We start from the raw sequence: 22,294 nt of genomic DNA, 5'->3' as shown, positions 1-22,294 counted from the left end.
ATCTAATATTACTTCAATGAAAGCAAAATTTGATAAATATTTTGATCATTTGCCTTATCTATTAGGTTTAGCCATAATAATTTATCCTAGGTATAAAGAAATTGGTTTACAAGAATTTTTATCGTTGATCAAACACAGTTTGCCCCTATTATGCAAACATGCAATAGATTATTTGAATACAGGACAACTGTATCTGTAAATACACTCACACACACTACGCTAGCAGTCTCATTTCGAGGCAGGAGATTTAAGTGTTTTTTCAACAATAAAAAGTATAAGAATTTCTCAACATACAACTATAAGCAGTTTTGAACTACAACGTTATTTGGAAAGCCCGTCAGTGGATGATTCTGATGATTTTGACATTTTAGAATGGTGGAAACAAAATGAAATTATGTGGCCTGTGGTTTCATAGTTGACCGATGATATACTAACCGTTCCTATTTCTACAGTTGCTTCAGAAACAGCTTTTAGTGCAGTTGGACGGGTATATAGCGATTACCGGAGCAGGCTTTCACCCCAAATGGTTGAGGCATTGATGATATCCAAAAATCATATGCATGTGCTTACAAGAAGACAAAATTATAATGAAAAAAAAAATGAATTCACAATGATTTGGATAGGGCAACACGACTGAAATGTCTGTCTCCTCCGATAATTGATCAACAATTTGTTTTTTACTATTTCGTTTCATTTCATTTTTTTTAATTTTTAATATTAGATTATTGAAGTAGAGTATAATGCAAATGATTGGTAAGCTAGTAGGTGCCAACTTAGTTGTGATGTACTTGACCTATAGTGATGTAATTGCTCAATAATCTACACTTATTTTATTTAATCATATTAATTTTTGTAATATTTTATTTCATTTTCAAATAAAAATTATTCATTCAATAAATGTTATATAAATATAATTTAATATTGTAATATTGAAAGTTTCATTTTTATATATATAAAATTATTCATTTTGAAAGAAAAAAAATTACATAATTACATACTTTTTTAGTTATAAGTTCATAATTAAAAAAAACATGAGTCATACATAATTAAATTTAAATATCACAATGAAACATAACCAAACAAAATATCTCATTAATTTTAACTAAAATATTTTATTATAATTTTTCTTTTATTTTTTATTCCTAATAAAAAAAGATAAGGCCCGACTTGGCCCTAGGCCCTATTATAAGTGTATTTGGGCTTGGGCCTGGATCTCAGTTTTTGGCCCATGGTTTGGCTCACTAAAAAGGAGAGAGCTCGCGAGGCCTGCTTGGGTCGGCTCGGTCTGGCTCATTTTGGCCGGGCCGGGTCATTATTACATTCCTAATTAGAGTGGTGTTCTGGGAACAAGCTAAAAAAGTTAGTTTTTTTGTTTTTTTATACAAAAAAAATTACAAAAAAGTTAATTTTTACACAAAAAAAAAAATTATAAAAAGTTACTTTTTAACTATTTTTCTAAAACATCGCAGAGTAATATTATTATGTTGAAAGCTAAACGGGAATGTATTAATTTTTTAGACTTTAGAGTTAATTTTTTCTGCGATATGACATGTGAGATGGGATGGTATATTAAAGTAATTATTTGATGGTTTTTTTTTAATTAAAAAGTTGCTAAAAACTATGTGACATTTAATTTTTTCAATCAAAAGTTAGTTTTTTTTTTTTTTTTTTTTTTTTTTTGGGGGGTAAGATTCTTAAGATTTGAAAAAAACAAATATAATAAATTTCATAATTTTGATATAATTACACTTACCTCTATTTGTGACTCAAACTAATGAAGCAAACAATATCAAGACATAAGATGTAAAAGAAAAAAATATGCAATTTACTATTAAAATATATCACAATATTATTTTTTTAATAATATGACGATTGTTTGGGATGACCTAAATAAGTGTACTTTTTGCCTTTTTACGAAAAGATGTGTAAAAAAATAGAGGTGATATGATGAAAAAAAAAAATAAAAAAATAAAAAATTCGTACTTATTTTGACTAGCCAAACTTGACCTAATTGTTGACAAATAGATATTCACACACTTTTTTTTTTTTTTTTTAAAATTCTTTTATAAATCTCCCAATCAAACGGCGTAAATATCTATTTAACAAAAAGAGATGAACAGATATGACGGAGCTAGCTGAGAGAAGGGGGCTAACATAGTAAGGTGTCATGTCAAGTTTTACGAAATTATCATAAAATACAATAACCAATTGGAGAGAGAAAAATTCCGATATCTTATCAAATTTTAGGTTTAATCACACGCTGACTTGTTGCTTATCAGATGATGTGATGGGTTTTTGGAAGATGATTTTTTTTTTTTTAAAGTTTTTTAATTTTTATGTTTAAAAAATTGAGTTAAATTTTTGAGTTGATTGTTTTATTAAAAAATGATAAAAAATACTGTATTATTGATTGATTGATTGTAAGATTGTTGTTTTTTTTGATATTTTTATCTGTATATTACAAGTCCTATATATAGAGAGGTTTTGGGAGTAGTAGGTGTAGAGTGGGTGGTGGTAGTAGGTATAGTGGAGGTGGTAGGTGGAGCGGGTGAGGAGTAGTGGAGGTGTGTAGTGGTAGTGGTAGGTTTTAGTGGTGTAGGAGGTGTACATTAACAGCCCCCCTCAAACTCAAGATAGGAACTAACCAACTTGAGTTTGAAGAGAGTAACAAAACAGAAAAATAAACTGATAAATAAAACAGGATAGGAGACACGGTATGGTCGTGTCAGACCGATGTAGCAGACAGTTTATGGGGTCATGTCGGACCGTTGTAGCAGACACTGTGTGGTCGTGTTAGACCGATGTAGAAGACAGTTTACGGGGTCATGTCGGACCGTTGTAGCAGGACAGTTTACGGGGTCATGTCGGACCGTTGTAGAAGACAGTTTACGGGGTCATGTCGGACCGTTGTAGAAGACAGTTTACGGGGTCATGTCGGACCGATGTAGCAGGACAGTTTACGGGGTCATGTCGGACCGTTGTAGAAGACAGTTTACGGGGTCATGTCGGACCGTTGTAGCAGACACTGTGTGGTCGTGTCAGACCGTTGTAGAAGACAGTTTATGGGGTCATGTCGGACCGTTGTAGAAGACAGTTTACGGGGTCATGTCGGACCGTTGTAGAAGCTGACCGGAATCAATGTCGGGACAGTTTATGGGGTCATGTCGGACCGTTGTAGAATGTTGTGGTGGTGTACCAAGGGGGCGACTTAGGGAGTGCGCCATGAGTGACTTATACATGATACTGTGTATAACCCCCCCTCAAACTCAAATAGGTGTGAAGATAGAAACCTATTTGAGGTTGAAACAAAGGGATTGATAAAGCTGGCCGGTGTAAAAGACACTGTATGAGGGTGTATATAGGCTGCCCAAAAAATATACATGGATGTAGATATCGAGCCCTCAAAAGTCGTGCCCTCAAAAGGTGTGCCATCAAAAGGCGTGTCATCAAAAGACGTGCCCGAGTCATGAAAAGGCGTGCCATGAAAAGGCGTGCCAGGTTGTCGGTGTCAAAAGGCGCGCGATGCGCGTGGCTGTCTCTGTGTCATGGTCGTTATAAACCGAAGCGGAGGAGGCAGAAACTGAGACAGAAAAACTGAGAGAAACCTCTGAAAACTTCTTCATTTTGCTGAGAAAGAGAGGTCATTTTGCTGAGAGAGATAGGCTGTAACACTCTGTTGCTGTTGCCCAGAAAATGGCTTCGTCGTCCCGTGGGCTGCTCACTCTCTTTCCCGATCTCAACGAGTCCACAGGAGAGAGAACTGGTGCGGTGGCCAGTGAACCTCAACCAAACACCGCTGGGTTTGCTCCTCTGAACTTTCCGATGCGGTCTGTGGAGCAAAAAATGGCAGTGCAAACGGATGTGGAGGCGAATCAGTATACTTTGAAGGCATGTGTGGAAAGCATGACGGCGGTCACAAATTTGTCGAACCGGCTGCAGAGTAGGACAAATGAGGTGCAGCATTTAAACTCCCAGCTGGCTCTGCTCCAACGCATGTATAAGGATGCGCGAGCAGAGATAAGCGTGTTAAGGGCAGAAAACAAGGAGCTGAAGCGGAAGGCCACCGTGATGTTCCGATTTGGAGGGCCGCCATATGCGGGAGTGGAGGAGCAGGGTGTAGTGATCATGCCTGGTGGTCTAGGAAGCATGGAGGCAACACCGTCAAGGGCCGCCCAGGACGGAGGCAAAAAGAAGAGACCGGCGGTAGAGTAGGTCGGTGGGTTCTGCAGAAAAGAAAACAAAGCTGTTGTTGTTGTGATGTTTTGTGTATTTTTGTTGTTGTTTTTGTGTTTTTTTGTTTTGTTTTTTTTTTTTTTTTTTTTTTTTTTTTTTGTTTTTTTTTTTTTTTTTTTTGTTTTTTTTTTTTTGTGTAAAATGTGGATCGGGGTTGATCCCGATAAGAATAAAATGAGTGGATTGTGCAACAAATATGGAAATTGTGGGTTGTTTGTGTGTTTTTTATTATTATTATTATTTTTATTTTTATTTTTATTTTTATTTTTTTTTCTTTTACGTGTGCCCCCTCTTGACAAAACAAAAACAATAAAATAAAAGAAAATAATAATATATATATATATCTATATATATGGGGCAGTGTAAAAGATGGGTTTGAAAAATAATGGGTATGAAGGATGTGATTTTAGTGGGAGTGATGATTATGCTGGGTTTGTGTATCAGTGGCGTGCGTAAAAGATGGGTTTGATTATTAAAGAGAGAGAAAGAGAATGAGTTGTGGGATGAGGATAGTGGCAGTCCAGTGAGGAAAAACAAAATTAAAAAAAGAAAGGTGTTGATGGGGGAGGAAAGTGGACCTCTCTCGGTGGGACTATAAAAAAAAGAAAAAGCAAGATGGGGGATGGGTTTCGGCACTTTGATAGCCTGACCAGGGGCCTTATTGACCAGAGCAAAGCTGGGAAAGCCCTCTTCATCCGTCACTCGTGGACGGATCTGCTCATCGTTGATCCAGTGCTGGAAAGGATCGGAGTGATTGGAGCGGGCAAGGATGACCTGGCCGTCACGGATAGTGAGAGAGAAAGTACTCTCTGCTTGGGGGACAACCCTAACAGTTGGTATGGTTCGCCTGGGCCGCCTCCATACACAGTTGGTGGCGGTGGTTCGTAATATGACGGCGGATGTGGTGGTGGAGGCCCGTCGAAGGAGGGTGGCGCCGGTGGTGGGTACTCTTCGTCTCGTTCTTCCCTGCGGATTGGGCACAGAATCGGTCGATCATTGTCAAGAGGCTCAGTTGGGTGTTCAAGGGGTTTAAACTCAACTGCAACTTCAATCCCATGAGCAGCAGTTACTGCTGCACCAGTAATAACTGTAGCTGCACCTGGAACCTCTGAATTAGAGGGCAAAAATTCCCTCTCATCAATTGCACTTTGGGTTCGTCGGTGAATATTTCTGTTGACAGAAAATCTAGAGAAGATACCCACCATTCTCGGCTCTTCACCTCCCCAACAACAAAACAGTTCACCTAAAAGGTCGAGCTCTGATCGTGTCTCTCTCTCTCTCTCTCTCTGTTTTGAGTGTAGAGAGAGAGAGGGGAGACCATGCCCGAGGGAGGGGCTAGGACAGTGACTGAGATAGAGGAAGCTAGAGAATGTGTAGAGGTCCGGCGGTCGGCCAAGGCAAGGCTGCCGGCCGCCGGTGAAGCAGAATGACCAGGTTATTAACCTTGCTCTGATACCATGATAAAAAATACTGTATTATTGATTGATTGATTGTAAGATTGTTGTTTTTTTTGATATTTTTATCTGTATATTACAAGTCCTATATATAGAGAGGTTTTGGGAGTAGTAGGTGTAGAGTGGGTGGTGGTAGTAGGTATAGTGGAGGTGGTAGGTGGAGCGGGTGAGGAGTAGTGGAGGTGTGTAGTGGTAGTGGTAGGTTTTAGTGGTGTAGGAGGTGTACATTAACAAAAAATATGTTTGAAATAATGTTTAAGATTAAAATAATAAATTTACCCCTAATCTTAACTTTTTCAAAATTGATCTACAAGGATAAAATGATCATTTAACTGTCTGTAGGCTGTCTGCTGCTGCTTTCCAATTTATTTATTTGTTTATTTATTTTTATTTTTGAAAAATCAACGGGTTAGGTGAGACTAAAAAGCTTTTTTGCCATTTGAAGATAAAATAGCCTGTCTCAATGGTTCCCAAACACGGCCAATATCTTCAATTACTGTGCTAAAATGATAATATCAAAGTGTAAATTTGGTATGTTCAATCAATCATCCTGGTCAGGTTGAGTTCAATCCTAAATTGTCGAGATATCTAATTCCTTACATGATTTGATTTGCACGATGTTAATTTCATTTCATGCAAAGTTCTTTCCCAGTTCCATTTCGTACTTAAATTTCATTCAGTGCCATTTGCTTCAAATGATTAATTGTCAGCAAATCTCGAAAAAGAAAAGAAAAGAAAAGGGAAAGATGTGAGAGTGAAGCCACAAGAAGTTGGAAATTTCTCTATCAAAATAATGAACTTGGTCTTCAAGCTTAGAAATTTCTGTGTCTCACCAACGTATCATATATTTATTTCTTATAAAATACCGAACTGCACTTGCACAGGCAAAATGATAATAATAATAATAAGAATTGGTAAAAAAAAAATTGTGCATAAATTAGGTAAATACGAAAACAAATAAAGGGCAAATAAAACTTGTTGCTTTTGGCTGTATATGGCATCAAAAAATATCTTATGTGAATTCAAAGTTCCCAGTCTCTGCCAAAACAACCTACAAATATATATATAATCCAAGTCATTTTATTTTTAGTTTTTAATATGTTAACTCAAAATCCAAACAGGTACTAATCAATGAAGACAAAGTACAGTTAATAGTCCACTATTGAACAATTTTACCCTTTGCAACCTCAATAATTCATCTTTATCTTTGATCATAACAACCAACAAATATGTTGAATATTATTTTTTTTGATAGGAAAATTAATTTAACACCCAAAACAAAAATTTACAATGAAACTCGAAACGTGTAGGTAGCATCCCTTTATAGGAAAACATCTATGACCTTCCATATGAGAAATTTCTCTAAAGCGAAAACAGGCCTAGTCCAGAAAACAAAAGATATATAAATTATGAACTCATAGACTAACACAAAACACATAACACTAGTTATAACTTATAGATAGATAAACAAACAAGGTTTATAACCAAGTGCTAAAATTTTAGACAAGGGTGACAAACCATAGCTTCCTTAAAGCCTGAAAGAGTGTTGCGGTCCGAGCCTTCTCTTTCGGAGCCTCTCCGCAATAATGAAGGCAAGTTCTAGAGATTGAGAAGAGTTGAGCCTTGGGTCACAGTGGGTGTGATAGCGTGAGGTCAGATCATTGTAAGTAATGGTTCGCGAACCTCCAACACATTCAGTCACATTCTGCCCCGTCATCTCCAGATGCACCCCTCCTGGGTAGCTTCCTTCTTGATCGTGCACATCAAAGAATGCCCTTACCTCAGCCTGTCGAAGCAAAGTACTATCGTTATCAATGTTACTATCATTCTCCTCTTTTGAGAACCACGAAAACCAGAGAGAGGGGGAGGGCCACCAATCCTCCAGTTGGTTAATAAATTAAGCTTTAAAAAAATATTTATTACCAGACAAATGTGCAATCAATTAGGACCCTGAAAATCACGATGATCAAGAGAAGCAAAGATCCCAAATTGAAAAATAAACATCATCGTCATTAAGAATTGCAAATAATTTTAAGCACCAAGTTTCCTCCAAGTTTATATTTGAGCTGCAGTCGTTTTTGGACTAATATGTTCACACACACACGGAGACAGACCTGAGACAGCCACTAGAGAAGCAAAGATCCCAAATTGAAAAAACCACATACACAACAAATCAAAAAAAAATGGAGAAGAGCAGACTAGCTTCTTGTTACTAATGAAATTCCAGCCTTGCAGGCTATGAAATGTGACTATCGTGATAACTTAAGAAATGCCTGGCTTACATGCAAGTAAGCAATCTCATCACTTGACTTTCATTTGAGCTAATTTTTCAACAGCAGTTCCGGTCCTACCCACAAAACATATTTCAATCTCCCATCCCAAATTAAGGAAAAAGAAGGGGAATGGGGGAGGGAACCAAGTTCATTAGACTCCACTCAACACTGTTGAGTGATGAAATATCATAGCCAAAAACAACCTAATTAGGACTGTAAGACAATACCTATAGCAAGAGAAGGAAAGATTTCAAAACAAAAAAAAAAAACTACAAATTACTTTCAAATCACTGAGGTTAGGTTGCGGAACTAAATCAGAGATTTTTAAACAGTTCTATGGTAAAGACAATGACATTTATCAAAAGGCCGTGAACAATGAAGTAGAATATAACATATAGATCCTACACACAGAAGAAAGGTACAAACTAAGAGATATTAGTAACCATACCCTGATTGCATCGAAGGAACGAGTTTTGAGGCCACAAGGAGCTTTTATAGTATTTCCATGCATGGGATCACTAACCCATGTGACAATTTGGCCTGATCTGCGAACGGCCCTAATCAAATGGGGAAGCTTTACTCTCATGTTCTCAGCTCCCATTCTTGTGATTATTGTTATTCTTCCAGGCTTGTTATGAGGATTCAGTATGTCTATGAGCCTAACTAACTCATTTGGATCCATCTTATCGCTCACCTGCATTGCAAACCCTTTGCGTTAGACAATCAAATTTTACTCTTTACACAGAAAGCTGATTTCACTTCTTCAGATAAATACTAAATAAATTTATTTTTTCAAATTTAGATGCTAATCGTTGTACATTAGTACAAGAGATAACCCCAAAGCCAAGGAATCAAGGCAAACTAAGGAGAAGACTAAAGAACTAAAACAGTAATTTCTAAGATTTAAATGAAAAATTAGAGTAAAAAACATACCTTGATGCCAAGTGGGTTGGAAACTCCTCGTAGGAACTCAACATGTGCACCATCAAGTTGCCGCGTGCGCTCCCCAACCCAAATCATGTGAGCAGAGCAATCGTAATAAAGGCCAGTAGTTGAATCCTCCCTAGTAAGTGCCTGCTCGTATGGCAGAAGAAGGCACTCATGAGATGTCCAAAACTCCGTTGTTGTCATAACTGGGTGGCCAACCGTGAGGCCAGCAGCAGCCATGAACCCTAAGGCTTCATCAACCCTATGAGCCAATTCACGGTACCTGTTGGAAAAGACAAATAGCAAAAAATCATTCAAATCGACAGAAATAAACTTTGAATTAAATTGAAGACGCTAGTTTCAAACTCTGTATATGAAGTTTAACTTAAATTGAAGGAGCTAACACCATACCTATCCCCTTGCTCACTGTGCTCACTGAAATCAAGATTCCATTGGTTAACCCTTTGCATGGCAGCATACCCTCCTGTAGCAAAAGCCCTAAGGAGGTTCAATGTTGCCACAGATTGTGTGTAAGCTCTGATCATCCTATTAGGGTCTGGAATCCTCGATTTCTCATCAAATGCATCTCCATTCACGTTGTCACCCCGATAACTAGGCAGCTTCACTCCATCCTTCTCTTCAAACGGATCTGACCTTGGCTTCGCAAATTGACCAGCCATTCTTCCAACCTAAAACAACTTCCCCGTAATTTTTAGTCACTCAATCCAAAAGCTATCATCTATAGTGTCTGATATAAATATATAGTCCAAATAGAACATAAATGTATTCTGAAAAATTGGGATTCATAAGATATTGGCAACTCGATGTGGTCATATGTATGTCTAATCTTATCAAATACACAAATCACCTTTGCACTAGACCAAAACATTCAATTGAAAGGCATTCCATGAAATTGAAGAAATCATGACACAAGGAACGATCAACTGACACAAATAAGAGTAGTTCCAATCCTAGCTTCACATGTTGATTTGCATTTCTTCCTACCCGAACTATCATAATTCATAGCCACAACTTCTAATCACCCAGTTCAATATCATCCAAAAGACTTTTTTTTTTTGTTTTGGTAAATAAACAAACTTTATCGAAAAAGCATCAAGCCTATGCAAAAAATACACAAAAAGAGCAAACTCTCTAAAAACTCAATATGTAACTGATCAAATCATCCACAATCATAATGAAAGTTAAAAAAAATGAATAATAAGATTCCTGATCTGAGCCCAAAACTTGGAGACAGATAGACAGAGGCACACAAAAACATCTGCTTCATAAACAATTCAAAAAAAATAAAAAAATTAACTATCATTCAAAAAGAGAACAAAGAAAGATTCTGTAGACCCAAACTTCAAACCACCAAATTAATCATACCCACAACTCCTTTTCATCACATACATGCATATATATATATATATATATGAATTGAAAGGAAACATAAAAAAGGAGGAGAGAAAAAAGATTGGGACCTTGATGACAGGCATCTGACCACCGAACGTAAGAACTACACCCATCTGCAGAAGCACCCGAAACGTATCCCTAATGTTGTTGGCATTGAATTCCTTGAAACTCTCGGCACAATCACCTCCCTGCAAGAGAAAAGCGTTCCCGAGAGCGGCCTGGCCGAGCCGATCTTCAAGGCTCCGAGCCTCGCCGGCAAAGACGATCGGAGGGAACGATTCGAGGGTTTTGAGGACCGAATCGAGCTCTACTTTGTCCGGGTATTCGGGAAGCTGAGAGGCTTGTTTGGAAGTCCAACTATCGAGAGTCCATTTGGGGGGGAATTGGGTGGTTGTGGAGGTGGACTTGGGGGGTTTTTTGGCGGAGTGGACGGCGGAGATGGGTCGGGGCTTGGAGATGGGGAGGAGATGAGAGAGTGAAGGGGTGGTGGGTTTTGAGGAAGGAGGTGAGAGGAGATGGGGTTTGTTGTTGGTGAGGAGTGAATTGGAGGACAGAGCCATGTTCTTATTCTCTTCTCAGCTTGTTTTCTGAGAGAGAAAAAAGATCTATGGAGAGAGAGACGAGAAACTGTGAATTGGGGATTTATATAGAGAAATTGAGGTCAGGTGAGGAAGAGAATTGGAGTGATGGATTGATAGAGAGGAGATGGGTATGTGATCTTTCTTGGGTGTTTGGGTAGTGAGAAAGAGAGTAGTGATGAGAGAGAATGATAAATAGATACACAAAAGCATGTGAAGGAGGGTGTTGATTTGTTGATTGAGCCAGCATCCATGCATTGGACGGATCTGGGGATGCTAAGTCACAGCAGATTGCTGTGAGCCTATCAAAGTTTTTCTCGAATGTTTTTTAATAAGAATAAAGCTTCGAACCCCAGTTGGGGTCCGGTTCTCATTGGTAAAAAAAAAATAGTTTTTTTTTTTTTTTTTTTTTTAAGATTTTCGGCCAATCCCAGGCCGACATGTGGCACTGGAGGAGTCACGGGAGTCTGTAACATTGTTGTTTTAATAATTTAAACCATTTGTTAAATAAATTATTCATGTAAAAAATTAAATTGATTAAAAATTTATAACTTTATAACGAGAGTATATTTGTTTTCAAAAAAAATAAACAGTTGACATTATGTAGATAATTTTTATAAAATAATTCGAATCTGATCATGGGGTTATAAATTTCTGATTAACTTGATTTTTTATATGGATGATATACTCGACAAATTCTACAATATAAACGATTTAAATTATTGAAAAAGACTTGAAAAAAACCTCCACTGACTCACAACGCCTCCGTTTGGGAAGTGGGTTGGCTTTTTGGCTTTTTGGGCTATTTTAGCCTGGACTTAAAAGCTTGGTTTGGGAAGGACTTTTTGGCTTTTTGAGTTTTTTTGTGAGAGAAGAATGTAATGATTATAGGTTGAATGTGATGTTTTGTTTATTATGGCTAAAATAGCCTATTTTGTTTTTTGTGGCTAAAATAGCCAAAAAAAACCTGCAAACCCACTTGCCAAACACAAGCAACATATCATTGTTATGACTTGGGTTATTTGAAAAGTATTAAATTAGTATATTTTTTTTAACTTTTTATAAAAAAAATTATGAAATATGAATTGAATTTAAAGTGATGTAATAAAAAGATAATGTGAACTAAATAAAATAATTGTAACTTAAATAAAATAATATGCTAAAATAACATCCGCTATTTTAACACAAGTTAAACAATCACTTAGTCAGAGCACCATCCCCGATCCGCATTGGACTGTGTCATACAGTGGCAGAGCCAAAAAATTAAATTAGAGGGGGCACTTATTCATTACAATAATTTTTACAAAAATATTTCATACAAGTTTTTACGATTGATTTCAAAAAACAAAAAAAAATAATAATAATTAGTGTGTTTTGTTTCAGTTTTTTAAATTCAATTTTTTGAAAACTAAGTTTTTTTGTTTTTCGTATTTTTTTGTTTTTAGTGAATATTTTTTAATTTTAAGTAATTTTTTTACTTTTTTAAATTCACTTTACTTAGATGTATTTAAATAATAAAATATTTGTAAAAAAATATTTTAAAAAATTAATAAATTTTCGGGGTTTTTTTTTTTTGTATTTTTGGGTATTTAATGTATTTTTTAAATATTTTTTTCACAAATATTATACTTTTTAAGTGTATTTATGTTAGGTGTGTCTAAAAATTAAAAAAAAAATTACTTAAAATATTAAAAAATTCATTCAAAACATTAAAATACGAAAAATAAAAAAGTAAATTTTTTGAAAACTGGAAACAAATAAGCTAAATGTTATTTGTAACTAGCGTATCATGGACAATACAAAAAAAAAAATATGGATACAAGCCTTAAAATAAATTATATAATGATAAATTATTTTTTGATACAAAATTTAATTAAAAATTCAATATAATGGTAATACCACGTCATCATTGGAATGTGATATCACCCACTAATGATAAATAAACGCATAAAAAGTAAATCTCACATGTCAAATGTAACTAACAATTTAATAAATTTTATATCTTTATAGTGAGATTACTCATACTTGCATATCACTAATAATGATATCGCTGTTACATTCAAAAATTTTCATAGCTAATATGGTTTATTTATAATAGTCTCTTCATTTTCAATCAAAACAACCATTATTGTTTTCATAATTTTTAAAATGTCATTGACATTTCACTTTAATAATATTTTTATAATTTTTTATTTAAAATATTTATTTTATGTTTGTAAAAAAAAAATTCCAAAATCCAAGAGGCACGTGACCCCTGGTCACATGCTCCCTCCACCCCTGGTGTCATATCACAATTTTTATTTATTTACTTATAATTTCTGACTTTTAATGTGACAATGACATATTAATTTTATTATTTTTAAATAGTATAATAGGCATCACATGTATAAATATTTTTTTAATTACTTTTTTGTATAATTTTATTTATTATTTTATATGTCAATATTATATTAATATCAATAATATTTGAGACCACTAATTAGTGCTACCACTCATGGTGTGGCAATGAGTCTCACCTGCTGCTACAGTTTTTTTGTTTTTTGTTTTTTTTTTCACCTCAGGATTTAGAACTCATTATTTAAAGCTCTAAATCATTACTGTATTAATATTATAGATTACACCACAATACAAATGTTATCACATATTATGATAAACAAAAACTGATAAAAAAATGTGATCATTCATTAGGACATTGTGAATCTTCCTTGAAGTTTATTACATATTTTACTCTAGTAATTTGACGTATTTCTTTTATACGTTTTTGTATAAATCATTTATGAAGAAAAAATTATTAATCTGATAATCATAGTCGTTTTCTCAAATTTGTCTTAAAAAACACAAACAACTAGAATGATTTTGAAAGAGATTATTTATTTTTTGATGACAAATAAGGTGAAGTCATATGAATTTGATTATTATATCATTCAATTTTTTTGGTATAATTTACACGTAGGGACTAACAAAATAAATAAGATATTAGTATTCCCATGACTAATAGTCCTAGGACTACGAATCCATTGGATTATGTATCCTATCTTAACTAATAGTCAAGTTTAAAATAATTAGTCCGTACTTTAATTGTTTAACCAAACATCGGATTAATAATTTTATTGGATTATTAGTCCAATTCCAAGCTCATGTCCACCCAAACAAACATGACCTTAATGGGCTGAATAGCTTAACTAGACTGGATTGAACTTTTCTCCAATTGGAGAGAAACCAAATCCAAAATGAAATAGGGAAAATTCCACTTCAGTGGACATTTTACAAAAAAAAAAATTCAAATAAGTGGTAAACTTTATACACATTAATGATTAAAATTAAAAAAAAATTATGAATCTGTAATAATTTTTTAATTGTACCACTAATTTGTAATTTTTCCAATCCACATACGACTTCTAATTAATTCATTAAAAATCTCATTTGAGATTGATTCAATTTTTGTTTGGATTATTAAAAATCTCATTTATAAATAAATTAGATTAAAAATATTTTAAAACTCATTTAATTTTATGAACTCGGATCAAATTCAACTTAATTAATTTATATATATTATAAAAAAAATAAAATTTGAATTAAATTAAAACTTACATAAAATTAATTTGAAAAAATAAATAAATCAAAATTAATTATAATTTAAAAAGTGAGAATTACTGTTAAGTGGGACACAATAAAAAAAAATTAATAACAAATTCTATATACTTTAATAAATAAAATATTTTTTTTTATACTTTTGTAATTTTTTTTTTCATTGTACAATAGTTTACTTGGTTCCATTTTTCTAAAAACACTTTTCAGAAAATTCTACTTTCTTATATTCTGTGTTTTTTTTGTTTTTACTGAATTTTTTTAATATTTTAAGCAATTTTTTTACGTTTTAGACACACCTAACATAAATACACCTAAAAAGTAAAAAAATTGTAAAAAAAATCTTTTAAAAATTCACTAAATACCAAAAATATAAAAAAAATACAAGAATTCAGTATATTTTTTATAGTTTTATATATTTATTAATTTTTTAAAATATTTTTTCACAAATTTTTTACTTTTTAAATACATCTAAGTAAAATGTATCTAAAAAAGTAAAAAAATATTTGAAATTTTAAAAATATTCACTAAAAATAATAAAAAAAAACACAAAAATCAAAAAACTTAATTTTTAAAAAATTTAATTCAGAAAACTCAAACCAAACACACTGATTATTTTTCCCATTTTAAAACTTGTCAAGGTTCATAAACATAGAGTTGTTTTGGAAAATATGTTAAAAATTAATTTTTAATTTTTTAATTTTAAAAAAAAAATACGTAAAAATTAAAAAATTTGATCCAAAAAGGTTTAAAATTTTTTTAAAAAGTTAAAAAATAAATAAATAAATCAGAGCTGCTGTAGTCAACTCCACTGATTGATTAGCAAATCAAGGTTAGCTGGAGATAGTGATGGGAGGGGGGAGAGAGAGAGAGAGAGGGAGAGAAGTGATAGTGTGAGTGCACGTGTTACATGTGTTCTTGTATTCCACCAGACGGTCGACCGCACGTACGGCCAACAAACCGTCAGCCACCAATAGTGTATCTCTCTCCCTCTTAAGAAAGTTTTGTTTGCTGATAAGATCAATGTCACGTGTACCTTATATTATTATGATCATATGTAATAATAAAATATATTATATTAATATTGAGTATTTAAAGAAAAATAAGAAATATATTTCTTTCGTTTTAAGATATTAATTTTTTATTCTATTTTGTATTATCTTAAAATATTAGTCTCTTTTTAAAAATTAAGTATAAAAATAATATAAATTTTTTATTTTGTCCTTCTTTTAAATTTATTAACAACATAAAAAGTATAATTATGACATTAATATTTTTCAAAAAATATACTATCAAAGGGTGATTTTGAAAAATTAATTTTTTTATAGTGTAATAATTGTACTATCAAAAAAAGTTAAATTCTCCAAAAGGGACTATTATTTTGAAACAGAGAGAATATATATTTGTAATTGATAAAAAAAATTATCACGTGATATTCTATTAATATATAAAAATTTCTCATGATAAGTTTAGATTATTGGTATTAATTTTCAATTTATTTTAGGAGCACTAACAAAAAAATATTTAGTGTGTTTCGTTTCAATTTTTTGAAAATTAAATTTTTTATTTTTAGTGAATATTTTTAAAATTTTAAATAATTTTTTTATTTTTTAGATGCACCTTACTTAGATATATTTAAATAATAAAATATTTGTAAAAAAATATTTAAAAAATTAATAAATACACAAAAATACAAAAAATTATTGAATTTTTGTATTTTTAAATATTTTTTGATATTTAGTATATTTTTTAAAAAAAATTTCACAAATATTATATTTTTTAAATATATTTATGTTAAATTTGTCTAAAAATTTTTAAAAAAAAATTCTTAAAATATTAAAAAAAAATTGTTGAAAACATTAAAATACGAAAAATAAAAATATAAAATTTTCTAAAAATTATTTTTTAAAAACTATAACCAAACAAGCTGATTGATATTCACATTTTTTGTGATAAAATAAGTTAACAAAATATGATTTTTAGAGATAAACGTACAGTCAAAATATAATTTCTATAGAAAAAGAAAAAAATATTGTGTCTAATAGAGTTTTCAAAATATGTATTTTGAATTTTTTTTAATTGACAACAACCAAATTTGGTACTAGAATTTTAAGAGAGATTTTGAAGCACAGGTAGAAATATTATTTATTAAAAAAAATTCCTCTAACATTGTGCACATAAATGGAGATGGTGACTTTTTTCATTCTTTTGACAAAAATGACGTCGTTTTCAAACTAATTTGAGCATAAATCAAGTGACTGCATCCCTTGATTTTCAAATGAAAGGTTCAGAATTCAAACTTACGGAGCAACATTGAACTTCCATTAGTAATAATGTATAACTAACTAATTAAAATTATAACTAAATTTATTTCTCTTACTCATGTTACCTAACGAAGTCATGCTTTTAAACCAAAATTTTAAAATTAACTTATTGTAAAATAAAAAGTTAAATTTTATTTTTCAAAACACAACTTCAAAAAAGGGTTTACAAAGAACAACCTGAATTTGAAAATTAAATTCAAAACTAAATTGAACTTGGAAATATTATTTCAAAAATAGCCTTGGATTTTGTAAAAAGTTTTGGAGAAGAGAATACATCCCTCACCAAGGTAATAAAAGATACCTACCTGCTATAAGTGTAAAGATTCAATGTCACAATAATACCGTGGAGGGTGAACTCCACTTTCCCCATATATGTGACTATGTCACATATGCATAGAAGGGTAAATAAAGAAAAATTATTAAATGGTGATATTAATAACGTGACATCACCGTTATATTGAAGGCTTTTTCCTACTATACGAGGTAGAGGGTACATCTCTCACCAATATAAGAAATTTGATGAAACGAGAGTGGGTTCCTCTGTCCCATTCCAACCTTTAATACCCTTCAAAGAAAGCACCCAAAGCTAACCAAATAAATATGTAATGCCTACCAATGAAGGAAAATGCCATGTCACCAAAATTTTGATACAAAATTTAGTTTAAAAAAGATGCAACAGTTGTAACCTTGTAAATCATATTCATAATGATAGGCTTGTGTGTTCTTAAATGAAAAATCATAGCTAGACACATTAGGGAGCTTTTATTTCCACATACAAGAAACTCTCAATCACGTTTTTTCTCGATATATAGACTAAATGATTTTGTAACTTAATATTTTGTAGTACACAACCACCCACCATGTCAAAAAAACCTCCACCTTCTTCAACCTTAAAACCCTAACACTAACCGTAGCCATCGCTCCCACCACCTCCAAGCCCTAACCATATACACGCCTAGCCACCGAGCTAGTTCCCTGTTTGACAGTTGAAAATCAAACAAAACTTCAATTGTTTGACAGTTAAAGTTCAAACCAAATCCACGATTTCGGCCACGGTTTCTGAATGGCAGCCAGAGGTGATGGGCTTAAGAGTTGGCAATACCAAGGGATATGAGGAGAGGTGGCAACGTGTCATGGGCCGACTCCTTTAGTGGCGCAGCGGATCAATTTTTCACCCGTGTGGCGCTCAAATTCCACCAAGTTTAAGCCCGCCATAGCTCGTTGACAAATCGAGTGGTAGTGATCTCACCCATTTGAACATTAGGCCCCAATACTTTGTCAAGCAAAACAACTGCACAAGGAAGCTCCGTCTTCACCCAAATGCCACAAGTAGGCCTAACGCCTCGAGTGCACCAAGCACGGCATAAGTCGCTTCATAGAGCCAAGCTTACCTCAAGCAAGGTACTCGCCCAACTTAGGTTTATATCATCAAGATGCCTAGCCACACAACAATGTGTTAGCAAAGGCCCTCGACTTAGCCGACAATCCAACATTGCATGTTAGGTCTTTGATAGCATCTCTAAGTGTCGTAGGGTCAAGCATGCCTTAATTGATGTCTATTGAATGGCCAAACGGTCATACAAAACCCATAAGCCACCGAGGGTCAATCTCTTGCCCACGACGTAATCCTTGTGCCAACACGTGTGTTAGATTCCGCCTAAGGCCATTGCGCACTTTAGCGTTGCACCAACGTGTAGCATGAGTAAGGCAACGTCTCAATCCGTAACTTGCTTGTAGCATAATGTAGCCCCTCAATGGACTTAATCAATGCATAGCTTGATGCCTTCATTCGATAGCCCACATATGCGGTGTTGCCTTCCATTCGCTTAGCTTAAGCCACGGGATTCCCTCGTGCATGGTTGAACTCAAACCAAGCACTTACGTTGGCACACGAGGCCTGTGGTAGTGCCTCGATAGCCCATTCGGTCCAAAACGAGTCCCAAAGATGTCATATTTTGTGGCATAATGGAAACAACGTGGTGAACCTCTCCCTCGGGAGGCACGCATAGTGCCTACATTATTGCATTGTCCACGGGGCTCCCAAACCCACGTGGAGACTCTAGACACCCCTCTGGATGCCTAAAGCCTGCCCTTGAGTTGCCCCAAGGTTTCTCACTTGAAGTCCAGTTTGGGCGGGGAGGTAAGTAGGTAGCACACCTTTTTCCCTTTATATATGTTTGTTAAGCAATTAGCCCTCTGGTAGGAGGAAACATCAAATATGTCCAAGGAGTCCTAATGATTTTTCATAAATTCCACAAGTTGAGAAAAATCATGAAACTTGGTCGGGAAAACACTTCCCCCAAGACCTCTTTCCAGTAAAAATTTCAATTCGAAACTTCTTAATTTGGATGCCCAAACAACGCGCCAAAAATCTGCACAGTTAGTTGCTGCTGCTTCCACCTACTGTTGCTTGCATGCCGCTGCTGGTTGGCTAATATGCTGGCAACGGCTTCTACTACTACTGGTCGTGTGCTGCTATTGCTGCTGCAGGCTACTGTTGCTGCCCGTTGCTGCTAGCATGAGCTGCTGCTGCTGTGTGATGCTGCTGTTGGCGTGTGTTGCGTGCTGTTGCTGGCTACTGTTGCTGATAGCTAGCGCTAGCTATTTGTATAAGCTGCGACCTTGCTAATGCTGGCTACTGGTGGCCTGCATGCCTTGGGCTACTTGGGGCCAATGTTAGGCCACGTTGAGGCACTTCCAACGGCCACTCTTGAGTACTCAAATGGCCACACCACCGCGAGTGAAACATCACGGAGTTAGCTTTGCAAGGCAACCCATGACACCCTCCTCCACTCCAACCATCAACGTCCTCGTTGATGTAGCACAAAGCTAATGCTACAGTGCGTGTACTGGCTTCTCTGATGAGTCCAACACCTCTATGTTGATGGCCTACCTTCAACGTCCAACTCTTTTAGCCAAGCTCCCCTCATTATTCTCTACTCAAATCCAACTGAAATGCACCTCACTTGTTGCACCCTCTGTTGGCAACTTTTCTCAAATGCCCTATCTAAAAATGGCCTCTACCAAAGCTCCTTCGAGCGTCTCTAAACTCTTCCCTTTGCCAATGCTCTAAAACTCTGTCCTTTGCCAATACTCTTGAAATGCCAAGCCCTCTTCTCGAATGGCCTCTCTGCCAATGCTCCTCCGAGTAATCTCAAGTTCCTTTGAGCAAGCTCAAGCTTCTCTGAGCTGGCACCTCTAGGCGATGTTCCTCTAATTGTCCCTCATGCTCCTAATGCTCCTTCGAGCTAATTCGTAGTGGGTCGTCGCATCGCAACTTCCTCCTTCACTCTAGTTATCGACGCCCTCGTTAACGCAATGTAAATCAATTGTTGCCCTTCAAAATGATTAAACAATGCCCTCTGGCAAGCACAAAGCCCTCAGGCTGATATCTTCATTAAACTCAAGTATTTCTGTACTGTGCCCTCTAGCAAAATGAAAGCCCTCTGGCTGTTGCTTAATAGCAAGCTTAATCTCTGAAGCCCTCTGGCTGATGCCCTCTGGCAAGCTCAATCTCTAAAGCATTTTAGCTAAAGCCCTTGGCAAATTGTGGTCCTTTGTCTAATGCATTCTTTGCAAACTCAAATTTTTCCATGTCCTCTGGCAATTATGAAGCCCTCTTCACTCAAACTCGTGCCCTCTGGCAATGGGTAGCCTTCTGGCTGGATATGTACTTATAACTCAAAACTTTAATGCTGCTTTTAGAAATGTAGCACTCTGGCTGAAATGAAGCCCATTGGCTTTGCTCAACTCGTACTCTCTAGTAAAGTGTAGCTTACTGGCTGAATCTCATATGCTCGTGTCCTTAGGTAAGCCCTCTATCTTAACTCATATCCTCTGGCTAGAATTCAACTCCTACTGCCCAGTACCTTGGCCACTGCTTTCACTCGAGTCAACTATCACATTAAGCTCAAAGATTTCGCCTTTCAAAGGTTCACTGCTCCTGCCACCCACAAAGCTATCCATCTCACCAAGGATGCTCAAAACAATGCGTTGATCCTGGCACCAAATCATGTCTTGACTTTATAATCTCGCTACACAGTTGTCCTCTAACAACGGTGATTTCATCCATCACCCCGCTCTCTAGCAAGCATGTACACTCGGTGCCTTTGCACACGGGAATCAAGATATCAAATTTTGTCTTGAAAATTTTCCAAACAAACCCTCTAAGAGCCAACAACCATGCGTTTGAAGATGCAAAACCACTAACAAGCGCAAGTTGCAAATGCCACCACGAATGGTTGAAACATAGGCCTCCTGAAGCGAACCAATGATAATACGATAGCACGTGCACGACTGCCAGCGAAAATCTGTCTTTAAGGTTTAATAGATGAAGATCACATGCCCACAATCTAATACAAGCATTACACAAGTCCAAACAGCGGTAGAAATCCCCATATAGCCAACAAAGTAACACAATCATGCTAATCTTGCTGGTTAGGAAGCAACCTATCCACAAATGTAGCATATTCGCGCCACACTGTGCCCACAGTATAGAAATACTCACCAAGTCCACAAAGTGAGAGGGAAACACCAAGTTAGCAAGGCAACACTACATGTCACAATGCTGCTTAATTCGCACCCTCGAGAACTGTTGTTGCGTTCAAGGCATCGCTGAAGAATAGCACAATAGGCACGGACACCCCAAGACATCACCAATTAGCACCAATTAGCCCCCACAGTTCAAGCATGACCAAAAAACCAATGGCAGTCTTGTTTAGAGTCCAGGATGTCATACGCGTCCCCCACGATGAGTTTTATGCATAACTCCTTCAAACAGCGGCACCGGGGTCCATGGAGAAATGATATCACAAGATAGCTGGATGTCTACTCTAGATCAAGCTCACCCTAAATGAGTGATCTAGCTCTGATACCAACTGTCACGGACTGACTCTTTTAGTGGCGTAGCGAATCAATTTTTTGCCCGTGTGGCGCTCAAACTCCACCAAGTTTAAGCCCGCCATAGCTCGTTGACAAATCGAGTGGTAGTGATCTCACCCGTTTGAACATTAGGGCCCAATGCTTTGTCAAGCAAAACAACTTCACATGAAAGCTCCGTCTTCACCTGGATGCCACAAGTAAGCCTAACGCCTCGAGTGCACCAAGCACGGCATAAGTCGCTTCATAACGCTAAGCTTACATCAAGCAAGGTGCTCGCCTAACTTAGGTTTATGTCATTAAAGTGCCTAGCCACACAACAATGTGTTAGCAAAGGCCCTTGACTTAGCCGACAAGCCAACATTGCACATTGGGTCTTTGATAGCATCTTTAAGTGTCTTAGGGTCAAACATGCCTTAATTGATGTCTATCGAATGGCCAAACGGTCATGCAAAGCCCATAAGCTACCGAGGGTCAATCTCTTGCCCACGGCGTAATCCTCGTGCCAATACGTGTGTTAGATTCCACCGAAGGCCATTGCGCACCTTAGCGTTGCACCAACGTGTAGCATGAGTAACACAACACTCAATCCGTAGCTTGCTTGTAGCATAATGTAGTCCCTCAAT

The 22,294-nt window shown here is 35.5% G+C and overlaps 1 protein-coding gene across 1 annotated transcript; it reads right to left on the bottom strand.

Moving 5' to 3' along the window:
- Positions 1-6,915: 6,915 nt before the first annotated feature.
- LOC114259671 (phospho-2-dehydro-3-deoxyheptonate aldolase 2, chloroplastic) lies at positions 6,916-11,234 on the bottom strand. The gene is made up of 5 exons (XM_028199695.2): positions 10,369-11,234; positions 9,299-9,576; positions 8,894-9,170; positions 8,409-8,654; positions 6,916-7,473 (listed from the first exon to the last, which is right to left on the bottom strand). Exons 1-5 carry the CDS (start codon positions 10,858-10,860, stop codon positions 7,216-7,218), a joined length of 1,551 nt encoding a protein of 516 aa, XP_028055496.2. The 5' UTR covers positions 10,861-11,234; the 3' UTR covers positions 6,916-7,215.
- Positions 11,235-22,294: the final 11,060 nt, after the last annotated feature.

The sequence above is a fragment of the Camellia sinensis genome, chromosome 12 (assembly GCF_055761805.1).
Source record: "Camellia sinensis isolate YWXY chromosome 12, ASM5576180v1, whole genome shotgun sequence".
In the NCBI taxonomy this organism is placed as follows: Eukaryota; Viridiplantae; Streptophyta; class Magnoliopsida; order Ericales; family Theaceae; genus Camellia; species Camellia sinensis.
This window is presented reverse-complemented; position numbering and strand designations above follow the sequence as displayed.

Bases quoted from the DNA above. Each gene is read 5' to 3' on its own strand.
- LOC114259671 (XM_028199695.2), bottom strand. From the start codon at position 10,860: ATGGCTCTGTCCTCCAATTCACTCCTCACCAACAACAAACCCCATCTC. The intron at 9,577-10,368 runs GTCCCAATCTTT...AAGTTGTTTTAG, and splicing joins GTCAGATGCCTGTCATCAAG to GTTGGAAGAATGGCTGGTCA. The intron at 7,474-8,408 runs GTATGGTTACTA...TTGCTTCGACAG, and splicing joins GTTCCTTCGATGCAATCAGG to GCTGAGGTAAGGGCATTCTT.